Raw genomic sequence first — 11369 nt, forward strand, 5'->3', positions numbered from 1 at the left:
CAGACGCGGTCGCGTCAAGATGTCTTGTTTATCTAGCATGATCAGAGAGAGGCTCTATCGTTCATGTATGTATAATGTATGTAAGACTACAAAGGAGGAACAGAGAAACAACTGAACCTCAAGTGTTATTAATATCATATCTATCAGTACGTGTTCCTTCCTTTTAACTTGTAAAGAGACTTCTTAATCAACAGTTAAACAAAAGAATCACACTGATAAATAACACAGAAGCAGACACCAAACCCTCAAAACATAACCCTCTTCAGAAATATATTTCTATAAGATTTAATAAGCACCAGAAAAAGACAAAAAAAAAACAGAGAAAAGTGTCATATGATTTTCTAACAACAATGTTGAGTTGTGGCCAGAGAAGACTTCTTAGAGCTACTCATCTTACTAGCTTCGCTGACAAAGGAAGACCACAGAGATACTTTATCCCCACCACCCTTCTTATTATCATCGAGCCAAGACTCCATGACCCCTGCACGTTGCCTCGGTGTGCTCAGCGATCTAAACTTCTCCTTTGCAGTCTCTGTCACGCTCATGCAAGGCTGAAAGCCACTTTGGAACCAGCTCTCTTCCTCCAGTAGACTCTGCTCAAGACGGCTGAAAGATCTCCTCGGGAAAGAGAACGGAGAGTCTTGTCCACCATCACCAGAGTCTTGTCTCTGTAAACTTCTAAGCTTTACTTTTGTGGGGACAACCATTTCAGACTTGGATTCACCCCAATGTTCAAGCCTACAGCTTCTCATCCCCATGTCTTTTGTGTACAATGACTCCAAAAGCATGTGAGGACTTCTTCTCTCCTGCAAAACTATTGAGTGAGACACTGACATGTTATATAAAGATCCCAAGAGAGTGAGTGAGTGAGCTTACGCGGTGTGACCGGGAGTATTTCAACATACGCTCACGCTTGACCACACCTTCTTGCTTCCTCAACCATATGGCTTTTATGTCTTCCTTCGTGAGTGCGCTACTGTCCCAACCACTCTGACCGTTACACATGGTACGTTTTGGTATCTTAAGTTCTTCTTTGATCTCAGTTTTGGTCTTAGACAAGTGTTTCCTCTGGATGAGGCTTGATGTTGAAGCTTTGTTAGAAGAAACTTTTCTCCTAACAGCTCGGCCACGGACAATTGCTTGAAGCCTTACAAGTGCCTTCAGTGCCCGCAACGCCTTTCTAGCCTGTTTAGTAACCAATACACAAAAGGTCAAACACTGCAAAGGAGACTAAGCTGTAGACAGAGAGAGAGTGTCTAGCTAACCAGATAAGCTCTGAAGGCACTCTGAATCTTGATAGCTGCCAAATTGGTATCACTACTCTTCTTGACAAAATGTTGTGACGTGAAGGCGTTTTCCGCCATCCGGACAACCTCAGCAGCTGCCTTGGCGGCTGCAACCGCCGCCTCGGCTGCTGCAGCTGTGGCAATGGCTACGTTCATGGCGTGTTTTCTCTGATCCTCTGTTGCTTTGTTCAGTGTCCTCGTCTCTTGCATTGGAGTTGCAATCTGATGTCTCAGCTTTAGTCTTCTAAACACCCATCTCAATCTCCTTGGCTTCTAACAACAAAAGAACCATTTTAGATTCAGAACACATGGACTGGTATCACAAGAGGAAAAGGAACAAAACCTTCTCTGATTTTGCTTTGGCCTCGCAGATGAATAACCGTTTTATCCAACCGAACCAGGACGTTCTCCTCTTTCCCATTTGCAATGAAGTTCCCTGGTAAAAGATGATATAGGCTCTTATGATCACTTGAAGACGAGACACATTAAAGATCATTAAGAGAATCACAATGAATATCTATATCTTGATTAATTTTCATTATATGTTACAAAAATCATTAGACTCATCAAAAGAACAACTCTAAACAATGATGTAAACAGTGCGTTGCGTTGTCTAATAGATATGGCAGAGGAACACAAAGACAGAATCTCCCTTTACCTGCGAACACAATCTGGTGAATCAAATGTCGTGGAGGATAGAAAAGAAGTGATGATGATGTGGAGATTCAGACACTTGTGAAGAGATGAGTTCTAAGTGATGTCTAAATATAGGATCCTCTCTTGTCTCCTTTTCCAACTGTCACTTTCACCATCTATGATTACTGACTTGTTCAAACTCTTCTTCTTTTGCTTCATAACCAATCACTTGACATTGGTCCACCTTCATCACAAAATAAACTATTCATTTCTTGAATTCTTTCTCTATTGCCACTTTTGGCTTGTGAGAAAAGAACATGTGGCTTGTCAACGTAGCTATACCTACAAAAACTTAAGAAATTACGTAAGGTTGTAAAGTTGGATAATATCATATTTTAATGTAATTATTGTTATGATATCGCCATGAAACATATATGAAATGGAACTCGTGAAATATTCTTGCTTCAAGAGAAAAGAAAAATAATGACAACAATGAGTGATAGTACAGTTTAATCATTGATAGAGAAAGCAAAATAATTATACCGAGCTTTGAAGTTTTTTTCTTCTTTAAATCAAGAACTATTTTGGTTTTGATTTTTGGGGTAATTCTTGCAAATTCGAGAATGATGTTTATTTTTTAACGATGAATGTTTATATCTACTAGAATGACATTATGTAAAAAATTACAGTAACAGTTATAATGAAGAAAAAAAGTATTCTTGAACAGATGATTGAACTTCAATTTTTCTTCTAAGGTTATATCTTAAAGAAACATTTCTTCTTTTATAATTTAGAGTATAAACATCTATTACTTTACAAAACATGTAAGGAATGAATATCATCTATCACTTACAAAATTCAATAATAATTAGTTCAATTGATCACAAATCTAGTTACAGGATAAAAAATTAATTAAAGCTGATGGTGGTCCATATAGACTAAAACTCGTTGTTGAGTAGATCATTACAACTTTAGTTATCATGTCATTGAAACAATGATGAGCCATGTGATGTGATTCATATGTGATATGAACATAGAGTGAGCTCTAGGTTCAACTAGCTTTTAAATAATGCATTTTGAGTACAAGGATCCTTTTGAGTTGTTATATAGTCCCACCACTCTTTTAACACCTTTTAATCAAATCCATTACAATTTATTTTCCTCCATTCATTTTAATAAGAAAAAAAGAGTTACAAAGTTCATATTGTTCAGATAAATGATCATCAATCGGTTAAATCATCATATCAAGTAAAGATATCATATAAACTCTTACAAAATTCATGTTGTGTTTTGTTTTATTAATGTCATATAATATGTCAAAATGTGAATTTCACTTGAAGTTGCCTATATATTATACACATCAATAATTCAAAAATATCTTTCGGCATATGATTTTTCTCAACATAATATTTTTTTCGTTCCTAAAGCGAATAAGGAGGGGAGGACTCATCATCATCAAAGCTAAACTTAATTCTTTTCCAAAATAAAGAAGGAAAAAGATTGCAAACAGAAATAAGATTATTTAAAAACAATGAACCAATAATGAGACCATAAAGGATTATCTGTACCTAAGATTGCATGATCTGTTTCTTAGATCACAACATGGAATTTATAAATATTATCTTTATTATAAAATTGGAATTTCAAGAATGTGGACATTCTCCACAAGCTAGTCATCATCATCCCAGTGACCCATTAATACAACTTATGATATTATCTCTATTTGGGTGACAAAAATCATTTGAATCAACCAGAAACTTAAGAGCCACCGTAAAAGTTCAAAATTGTTTGTGATTTGTTAGATTGAATCTCTGTTCTAAATGTACTTCATCGTCAATCACAATCTTTCTACTAACCAAGTTAATCATAGAAGGTAAATTCAAAACGCAAACGCAGAAACTTGGTCATTACAAAAGGCACAATCTTTCAATAGCTAAACCGTAATTTCAATGGCCATGAGAGGTTCATCAATTGGTCAAGCAAAAAAAAACATTAAAGCCCCTTAATGTAAACAAACCATAATCCAATGGCCATAACACCAAAATGATATCAGAGGCTTACACACTAACTGATTATTATCATAAGCTACTTACTGCGGAAAGAGACATCACAGTTTCGATCTTCACATGTTTCCTTCTTCTAACAAAGAAGAAGAAGAAGGCCAAGATAGCTGAAAGTAAGGCAAGACCTTGCAGTAATCCCAAACGAATGAAGACCCTCGTCCTTGGTACTGAACCTCTTCAACCCTTTGAGTCATTGTGTTGCATACAAAGATGTGTGAGTCGCATCTGATGAAAACCGACTCCGAGTTCTGGTTGAAGAACGCAAGCAGCTGCGTTTCTTTAGTCCTAGTGCAGAACCTCGCAGACTCCACAGGGTTCATCCTCCACATGGCCTTGAAATTCAGCTTAAACTGAATGGTCCACTCAAGCACATCGCTCACCTTCTCCAGCTTCCATATCTCCATCACCGACTTATTACTCCATCCGTATTGCAGACACCCATCAGAGGATTCTCCCAGCACCTGCTCATCATAGTTAAACGTCTTCGGAAGCTTTATCACATCAATCCTCTTCTCCTCATCGTTTGTGTCGTAGATAGCAACTTTACCTCCTGTGGCATACCAATACACCACGCCTCCTATCACTCTCCCTGCAGTCCACGGAGTGAGAGAGATAGCCTCACCGCAAGTCAGCTCAGAGTAGCTCCACGTGGTGGTCTTAGAAGAATAAATCTCCACTCTCACCTTAGTACTCTGAGCTGCATAAGAAACACACTCCCCACGCACCACCTTGTAGCTAAATCCCTGAACAGGACAATCCTCAGTGATCAAAGACATAACCACCTCCTCGAAATGAACCCTATGACGCGGGATCTTATGCTGCTTCCTGGTCGCGGGATCCCACAAGTAGTAAGCTTTCGGATGGCGTCCACAGAGAAGCACACCGTTGGAAGAGTCAATGTAGTAACCGAGCTTCTTGAGTACACCAGAGGTCTCCACCTCGTCTCCCAAACTGCTCGTGGAGAGCAGAGGCATGGAGGATTCGGAGCGAGGGCGGCGGACACGCTCCAGGTGCTGTTTGCCAACGTAGGAGGTGTTGCAGATGAAGAAGCCGATGAGGTGGAAGTTTGGTTTCCATCTGGCGAGGTAAGCGTGACGGAAGAAAGGGCTGGAGATGATCTGGAGCCAGCGCTTCGAGACGAGGATGAGTTTGTAGGTCTCCTCGGGTGGTAAGAGGAGGAGAATCTCCGAGAGAGTGTCGAAGCTGTTGAAAACCTCGTGGACGCTTAGGTTAGACGACATCCCTAATCTGGTTTTCACCCTGACAGAACAAGACATTGCACTGTTTCTTTGATCATCAGTGAGAGGAAACCAAACCAAACCAAAACAAACCAATAGAATCAAACAATAAACACAGATCACAAACCCTAGAACCCTAATTTATTAAATCACCACTAAGAAGAGGAGAAAGGGAACTCTTTTTTACAATCTACAAAATCGCGAGAGAGAATCTAACAATCGAGCATGCAACTTTACACAAAAAGAATCTTTTTTTTTTCGTTTACACAAGAGAATCTAAGCCCTAATCCCAAAGGTATATTTGAATATTAAAGGAATGATTACGAAGAGTGAGAGAGAGAGAGAGAGAGAGAGAGAGAGAGAGAGAGAGAGAGAGAGAGAGAAAGAGAGAGACCTGAGGAAGACGTTGTAGTGTGGAGAAGAAAGCTTTGTGAAAACGTATCGAGTACCTCCGACATCGCAGTGACATGATGTCAACATGTATAAAAGGACCCGGATCCGGATCCAAGCCCAAACAAACGCGCTGTTTGAGCCGGGTTCAGATTTCGCTTTAACCGGGATTTTAGAAGGCTTGATTCCGTTTCGGTTTAGCTCATTTTGGAGAGAGGAGAATAAATGCTAAACCCAAATTGTGTAGTGACCATTCGGTTAGGTTAGGTTAGGTTAGGTTAGGTTAGGTAGCTTTGTTTTTCTTTTAACATCCCGGTTAGGTTAGGTTATCTCTATTTATATTATTTGCATTGTGTAGTGATCCGTTTCGGTTAGCTTTGACGGTGTAAATTTATTTGTCCACTGTTGTTCCAAAAAAAAAAAAAGATTTATTTGTCCACTGGAAGCGCGATGCAGAGGATTGCAAACTAATAAGTACTATTTGAAATTCAAAAGCTAGAAAAGGAATAAGGAAGAGGTGATCCGGTAACGGGCGGAAAGGAAATTCCAAATCTAATTGTCATCATCATCTCTCTCTTCTTCACATCGACCTTTAACGGCTATTTTCTCTCTCTCCCCTCTCTACAGAAACTTGGATCTAGGGTTCCTCTATTTCGAAAATCTACAGTGGCAATCTGATCGATCTACTAGCAACAGAGATCAAACATTTAAATTGATCAGCTCTGGAGAGCATACGAGAAATCTCTAGTTACAGGCAAGCGTTCTCGCTCATTGATTAATTTTGAATGTAAAAATAGTTTTAAGTGTTCATTGCTTACTTATTCAATTGGCTGATTGAGAATGGTTAGCGAATCTCCGGTTTCCTTTTTGGGAATGACATAAGAGTTGTTTCCTTTACAGGCAGAAGAAGCATTTCGAAATGGCAAAAGATCCGATTCCTCAAGTAGAAACAACATGTGGATCTCTCCTTTACGAACTTCAGGTGTGAGTTTGTTTGATCATTAACCAAAAACTATTTTGTGTGTTCATATAATTATCTGTATTTAGATTTCTTTTTTTTTATTTCTCAAAAAAAAAACAGATTATTTGGGATGAAGTTGGAGAAACTGAAACTGATAGAGATCAGATGTTGCTTGAGCTTGAACGTGAGTGCTTGGAAGTTTACAGAAGAAAAGTTGACCAAGCTAATCGTTGTAGAGCTCAGCTAAGACAAGCTATTGCTGATGCTGAAGCTGAACTCGCTTCCATCTCTTCTGCTATGGGGGAGCGTCCTGTGCATATTAGACAGGTGAGCCGTGAGTGTATATCTGATCTGATGAGCAATAAGTGTTTTTTTTTTACATGTTAACCCCTTTTTTTTCTTTCTATGTGTTCAAGTCTGATCAAAGCGTTGGGAGCTTGAAACAAGAGCTTGGGAAGATTCTCCCTGAATTGGAAGAGATGCAAAAGAGGAAAACCGAGAGACGAAGCCAGTTCCTTCTTGTTCTAGAAGAAATTGAGAGTATCACTAATGATATCAAAGGTCAAGGAGGAGAACATGTTCTCTCCAAACCACTCCTCGATGAGACTTCTTTGTCTATGACAAAGCTTGAGGAGTTACACTCCCATCTGCAAGCACTTCAAAAGGAGAAGGTGAAATTACATTTGATCTTGCCTCCTCTTTTTGGTTATCTGTTTATTTATTTTGTTTTGTTTGTTTACTTCAGAGTGAACGAGTGGAGACTATTCGGAAGCACCTGTGTACTCTATATTCTCACTCTTCAGTACTTGGAATGGACTTCAATGAGGTTGTTAGCCAAGTGAATCCCACATTAACTGATCCAGAGGGACCAAGAAGCTTAAGTGATCATACCATTGACAACTTGGATGCTGCAGTTCAAAAGCTGAGGGAGGTTAAGATACAGAGAATGCACAAGGTAATTTGTAAATTACTTTGGCGAGTTATCTAGATTTTGTCTTTGCTCTTGTCACTAGCTCATAGTTGCTTATTGAATTTTTTTTTTTTATGAAGCTTCAAGATCTAGCAACAACCATGTTAGAGCTCTGGAATTTGATGGATACACCCATAGAAGAGCAGCAAGAGTATCAGCATATTACCTGCAATATAGCTGCATCAGAACATGAAATAACTCAAGCCAATAGTCTCTCTGAAGACTTCATCAAATACGTAAGCTGTTGGAAAAAAAAAAACATGGTTAAAGCTAAATTAAGATCTTTTTGTCCATGTCTTTAAACCTTAACATGAGTTCCACTTCCATATACAGGTTGAAGCAGAAGTTGTCCGATTGGATGAGGTAAAGGCAAGCAAAATGAAAGAACTTGTTATGAAGAAGAGATCAGAGCTAGAGGAGATATGTAGGAAAACCCACATGCTACCAGTTTCAGATAGTGCTATGGATCAGACTATAGTGGCCATAGAATCTGGTATTGTGGATGCCACATTGGTCCTGGGGCATCTTGAGCAACATATATCTAAGGTCAAAGAGGAAGCTTTAAGTAGGAAAGAGATACTTGAGAAGGTCGAGAAATGGTTGTCTGCCTGCGATGAAGAAAGCTGGCTTGAAGAATACAACAGGGTTAGAGCCGGAATCACAGAAACATTTATATAAAGTCACAGAGTTGGTTACATTTTTATTATATTCTCTATTTATATTTTTCCACTCTACAGGACGATAACAGATACAATGCTGGTAGAGGAGCTCATCTTACTCTCAAGCGTGCTGAGAAAGCTCGTAATCTTGTTAACAAACTTCCAGGTAAGTTACTCTTTGTTAATCAATAGCATCACAAATGTTTGTGCTCTGAATAGATTATGATGGTAATGTCTTTTCATTCAGGAATGGTAGAAGCACTTGCTTCGAAGACAATAGTTTGGGAACAAGAGAAGGGAATTGAATTTCTCTACGATGGTGTATGTCTTCTCTATAAATTCTCAGTTGACAAATTATTTATACTGTCATCGCTGACCATTTGTAATTCTCTGCTTTTTTGTGTCTAGATCCGTCTTTTGTCCATGCTTGAGGAGTATAACTTACTGAGACAGGAAAGAGAAGAGGAACACCGTCGCCAACGGGTATGTACTTCACTTTGTTTCCATCAGAAACTTTTGGCCAATACTATATCTTCATAAACTAACTCCATGTTTTCTGCATATAAAAGGATCATAAGAAACTCCAAGGACAACTCATAGCAGAACAAGAGGCGCTCTATGGATCAAAGCCGAGCCCATCAAAACCCCTTGGTGGCAAAAAGGCTCCAAGAATGTCAACGGGTGGTGCAGCAACCAACCGAAGACTCTCCTTAGGGGCAGGGATGCATCAGACTCCTAAACCTAACAACAAGAAAGCAGATCAACGCCATGTCGATGGAGCTTTATCAACTGGTAATTTTGACTCTTTAACAATAAAAATGTAACTATCATAGTACTTGTCTTAAATGCATTGATCTGATCTCCTGCAGGAAGAAGAGGGCTTGATGTTGCTGGACTTCCCTCAAGGAAACAGTCAATGAATCCTTGTGAACAACTACAGTCTCCACTAGTTCGCAAGCCATTCTCACCAATCTCTACCACGGTGGTTGCATCAAAGGCCAACATAGCAACGCCACAGCAACTTGTTCCAAACGAGATATCCTCCTTTGCAACTCCGGTCAAGAACAACATTATCAAGAATTTGGAAGAAGAGAAGATGATGTCCATGTTGCAAACACCAAAGAATGTCGCAGCTATGATTCCCATTCCATCAACACCAGCAACAATCTCTGTCCCGATGCAAACTGCACCAACCCCACTCAACAACTATGCAAGATTGCTCCCTGAAAAGACTGAAGTTGTTGAGTACTCGTTTGAGGAACGAAGACTCGCCTTCATGCTACAATCTGAGTCTATGATCCACGTCTGATTTCAATGTCCTTTAAAACTCAAACTGATTGTGGATTAGTTTGTAAAAGGTCAATTATATGATTGGCTTTTTTTGTGATCGGCGTTACATGTGTATGGATTCTTGGAGACTAACAAGAAAAGTGATTCCGTTTTGGTTTAGCTTAATCTGGAGATAATACTACTAAACCAAAATTGTATAGCTACCATCCGGTTGCTTTTGGTGGCTTGGCTTTCTTTTTTAAACATCCCGGTTAGGTTAACTCTCTTTATATTTGCAGTAAGCAGTAGGTTATACTACTTTTTCAAAAGAAGAAGTTTATACTTTCTATTCATTAAAAGAAATATTACATGGTATTATCATCTTATCAACTGAAAGAAAATACAAAATTATCAAACTAGGACACTAGAGAAGAGACACTCTTGCTTTGATTAAGCTCCACCACACACTTAATCTGTGGAAGAATTATGTTGTTGAGGAACTTAGACATGAATCTATATGCCTTCTGAGTCAAGTGCACACCGTCCCAACTTATAAAACTTGTCTGGATTCCGACAAACCGGCACTCCCGCAGCTCCACACTGTCTATTCCCATCGTAGATGTAAGCTCCACCGATCCCACAACACGACTTCAAAGCCACACTCTTGTCGAATCCCATAAAACATACTGAAACGCGTTGTAGTAATCTCCATAGACGATAACCACACCAGGAAACTCCTCCTTTTTTTTAATGAAGATATAGCTTGTTGGAGTTGGTTGTTGTGATCCACGGCGGCGAACTCGTTGAGATGAGCCAAGCATCCCTGATGGATTCTTTGACGTAATCTCTGATGAAATTTCTGACGTAGTCCCGAATCCTAACAAGAGGGAAAGACGTCAAGTAAATTGGAAAACATCCAACGGGGAAGTTCCCCGGTACGAGCACGTTAACCGCACCGGTTAGTATCACTTCTCTAGCCGCGCCTGCGATGGCTCCGAATACGCGAGGTATGAAGCTTCTGATCTCTTCCGTTGACTTGCCTTGGAAGAAACCGTAGTTGTAGTCGTTTCTGATAGGAGACCGCTTCAAGCAATCGGATGGGCTGCGATGAGACTTGAACCAAGAGAGCTGAGTGGAGAGAGGAGTGTTTGTCGCCGGTACGTGGAGGCTTCTCGCGGCGAAGAAGGAGCTGTTTAAGGCTGTGCTTCCGGCGACGGCGAAGTTAACACCGTTGTTGAAAGAAGAGGGTTGCGTGGTGTTTACGTTGAGGTAAGGGTTTAGGAGTGGGAGATGAAGCCTGCGTGCCAAGTAATCTACCATATGCTGACCGTTTGAGCAACGACCCGTGGCTTGGTTGAAGTATGTTTGACCGTAAGGGAAACTAGCGGCGTGGGATTTGGCTCCGATAGGGCCGTTGCGGATTAGGTTTCCAGTGTCGGCGATGGAGTTGATCAGACATGAGTCAGTTGCGTGAACGATGGACACAACAAAGAACAGAAGAACAAGAAGGGATAATGCTTTGGTTGTTGTCGACATTTGTTTGAGAAGGGTGAGAGTTTTGGTGTTGTTGATGTGTGTTGCATTTATAGACGACTAGAGAGTAAAGACTAAAGAGAGGTACTTATTTCCTTTTTGAGTATGATCTTGTTAGAGTTTCCTTTTCTTTTAGATTTTCCATTTTTCTGTTATCAAATAATTTGTCCACATAAAAAGAAGATACATTTCAAGTATGAAATAAAAAAAGGATTGAAAGAGATATTTAAAAAGTCTAGAAAACATAGGTAAAAAAAGACTCTTAGGTGAGTGATTCAAATTCTACTTATATTTACATTCACTTAGTGGTCAAACCTAAAACTACAAGAACCTTTTTTCACAACTACAAGAACTTGTGCCAACT

The 11369-nt window shown here is 39.6% G+C and overlaps 4 protein-coding genes across 7 annotated transcripts; 1 reads left to right on the forward strand and 3 right to left on the reverse strand.

The window, feature by feature from the left end:
* Positions 1–139: 139 nt before the first annotated feature.
* LOC108816575 (protein IQ-DOMAIN 12) lies at positions 140–2087 on the reverse strand. 2 transcript variants are annotated; one of them, XM_018589145.2, is made up of 5 exons: positions 1945–2087; positions 1630–1722; positions 1266–1556; positions 877–1185; positions 140–806 (listed from the first exon to the last, which is right to left on the reverse strand). In XM_018589145.2, the coding sequence occupies exons 2-5, from the start codon at positions 1705–1707 to the stop codon at positions 342–344; spliced, it is 1143 nt and encodes a 380-aa protein (XP_018444647.1). In that variant the 5' UTR covers positions 1708–1722; positions 1945–2087; the 3' UTR covers positions 140–341. The 2 variants fall into 2 exon arrangements, with proteins under 2 accessions (XP_018444647.1, XP_018444646.1); XM_018589144.2 differs by having other exon boundaries at positions 1266–1559.
* Positions 2088–3822: 1735 nt separating this feature from the next.
* LOC108814484 (F-box protein At5g03970) lies at positions 3823–5754 on the reverse strand. 2 transcript variants are annotated; one of them, XM_056990608.1, is made up of 2 exons: positions 5618–5754; positions 3823–5245 (listed from the first exon to the last, which is right to left on the reverse strand). In XM_056990608.1, exons 1-2 carry the CDS (start codon positions 5701–5703, stop codon positions 4045–4047), a joined length of 1287 nt encoding a protein of 428 aa, XP_056846588.1. In that variant the 5' UTR covers positions 5704–5754; the 3' UTR covers positions 3823–4044. The 2 variants fall into 2 exon arrangements, with proteins under 2 accessions (XP_056846588.1, XP_056846587.1); XM_056990607.1 differs by having other exon boundaries at positions 3823–5266; positions 5618–5729.
* A 200-nt stretch (positions 5755–5954) lies between these two features.
* Positions 5955–9658, forward strand: LOC108836861 (65-kDa microtubule-associated protein 3-like). Of its 2 annotated transcripts, none has more exons than XM_056990605.1 (12): positions 5955–6367; positions 6514–6595; positions 6695–6901; positions 6991–7245; positions 7320–7529; positions 7625–7780; positions 7878–8189; positions 8282–8369; positions 8451–8524; positions 8612–8686; positions 8773–8995; positions 9073–9658. In XM_056990605.1, exons 2-12 carry the CDS (start codon positions 6533–6535, stop codon positions 9510–9512), a joined length of 2103 nt encoding a protein of 700 aa, XP_056846585.1. In that variant the 5' UTR covers positions 5955–6367; positions 6514–6532; the 3' UTR covers positions 9513–9658. The 2 variants fall into 2 exon arrangements, with proteins under 2 accessions (XP_056846585.1, XP_056846586.1); XM_056990606.1 differs by having other exon boundaries at positions 6523–6595.
* A 44-nt stretch (positions 9659–9702) lies between these two features.
* On the reverse strand, positions 9703–11044 carry LOC108815080 (GDSL esterase/lipase At5g03980). Its single transcript, XM_018587740.2, is given in 7 exon segments — positions 9703–10029; positions 10031–10149; positions 10152–10209; positions 10212–10295; positions 10337–10708; positions 10710–10769; positions 10874–11044. Coding segments are annotated over 7 exon segments (969 nt in total). The 5' UTR covers positions 11009–11044; the 3' UTR covers positions 9703–9888.
* Between the last annotated feature and the right edge of the window lie 325 nt (positions 11045–11369).

The sequence above is a fragment of the Raphanus sativus genome, chromosome 7, assembly GCF_000801105.2.
Source record: "Raphanus sativus cultivar WK10039 chromosome 7, ASM80110v3, whole genome shotgun sequence".
Lineage (NCBI taxonomy): Eukaryota > Viridiplantae > Streptophyta > Magnoliopsida > Brassicales > Brassicaceae > Raphanus > Raphanus sativus.

Bases quoted from the DNA above. Each gene is read 5' to 3' on its own strand.
- LOC108816575 (XM_018589144.2), bottom strand. From the start codon at position 1,707: ATGGGAAAGAGGAGAACGTCCTGGTTCGGTTGGATAAAACGGTTATTC. The intron at 1,560-1,629 runs GTTTTGTTCCTT...TTTTGTTGTTAG, and splicing joins CCAAAGCAAAATCAGAGAAG to AAGCCAAGGAGATTGAGATG. The intron at 807-876 runs GTAAGCTCACTC...ATAGTTTTGCAG, and splicing joins AATACTCCCGGTCACACCGC to GAGAGAAGAAGTCCTCACAT.
- LOC108814484 (XM_056990607.1), bottom strand. From the start codon at position 5,703: ATGTTGACATCATGTCACTGCGATGTCGGAGGTACTCGATACGTTTTC. The intron at 5,267-5,617 runs GTCTCTCTCTTT...TCAAAGAAACAG, and splicing joins CACTACAACGTCTTCCTCAG to TGCAATGTCTTGTTCTGTCA.
- LOC108836861 (XM_056990605.1), top strand. From the start codon at position 6,533: ATGGCAAAAGATCCGATTCCTCAAGTAGAAACAACATGTGGATCTCTC. The intron at 7,530-7,624 runs GTAATTTGTAAA...TTTTTTATGAAG, and splicing joins AGATACAGAGAATGCACAAG to CTTCAAGATCTAGCAACAAC. The intron at 8,687-8,772 runs GTATGTACTTCA...TGCATATAAAAG, and splicing joins AGGAACACCGTCGCCAACGG to GATCATAAGAAACTCCAAGG.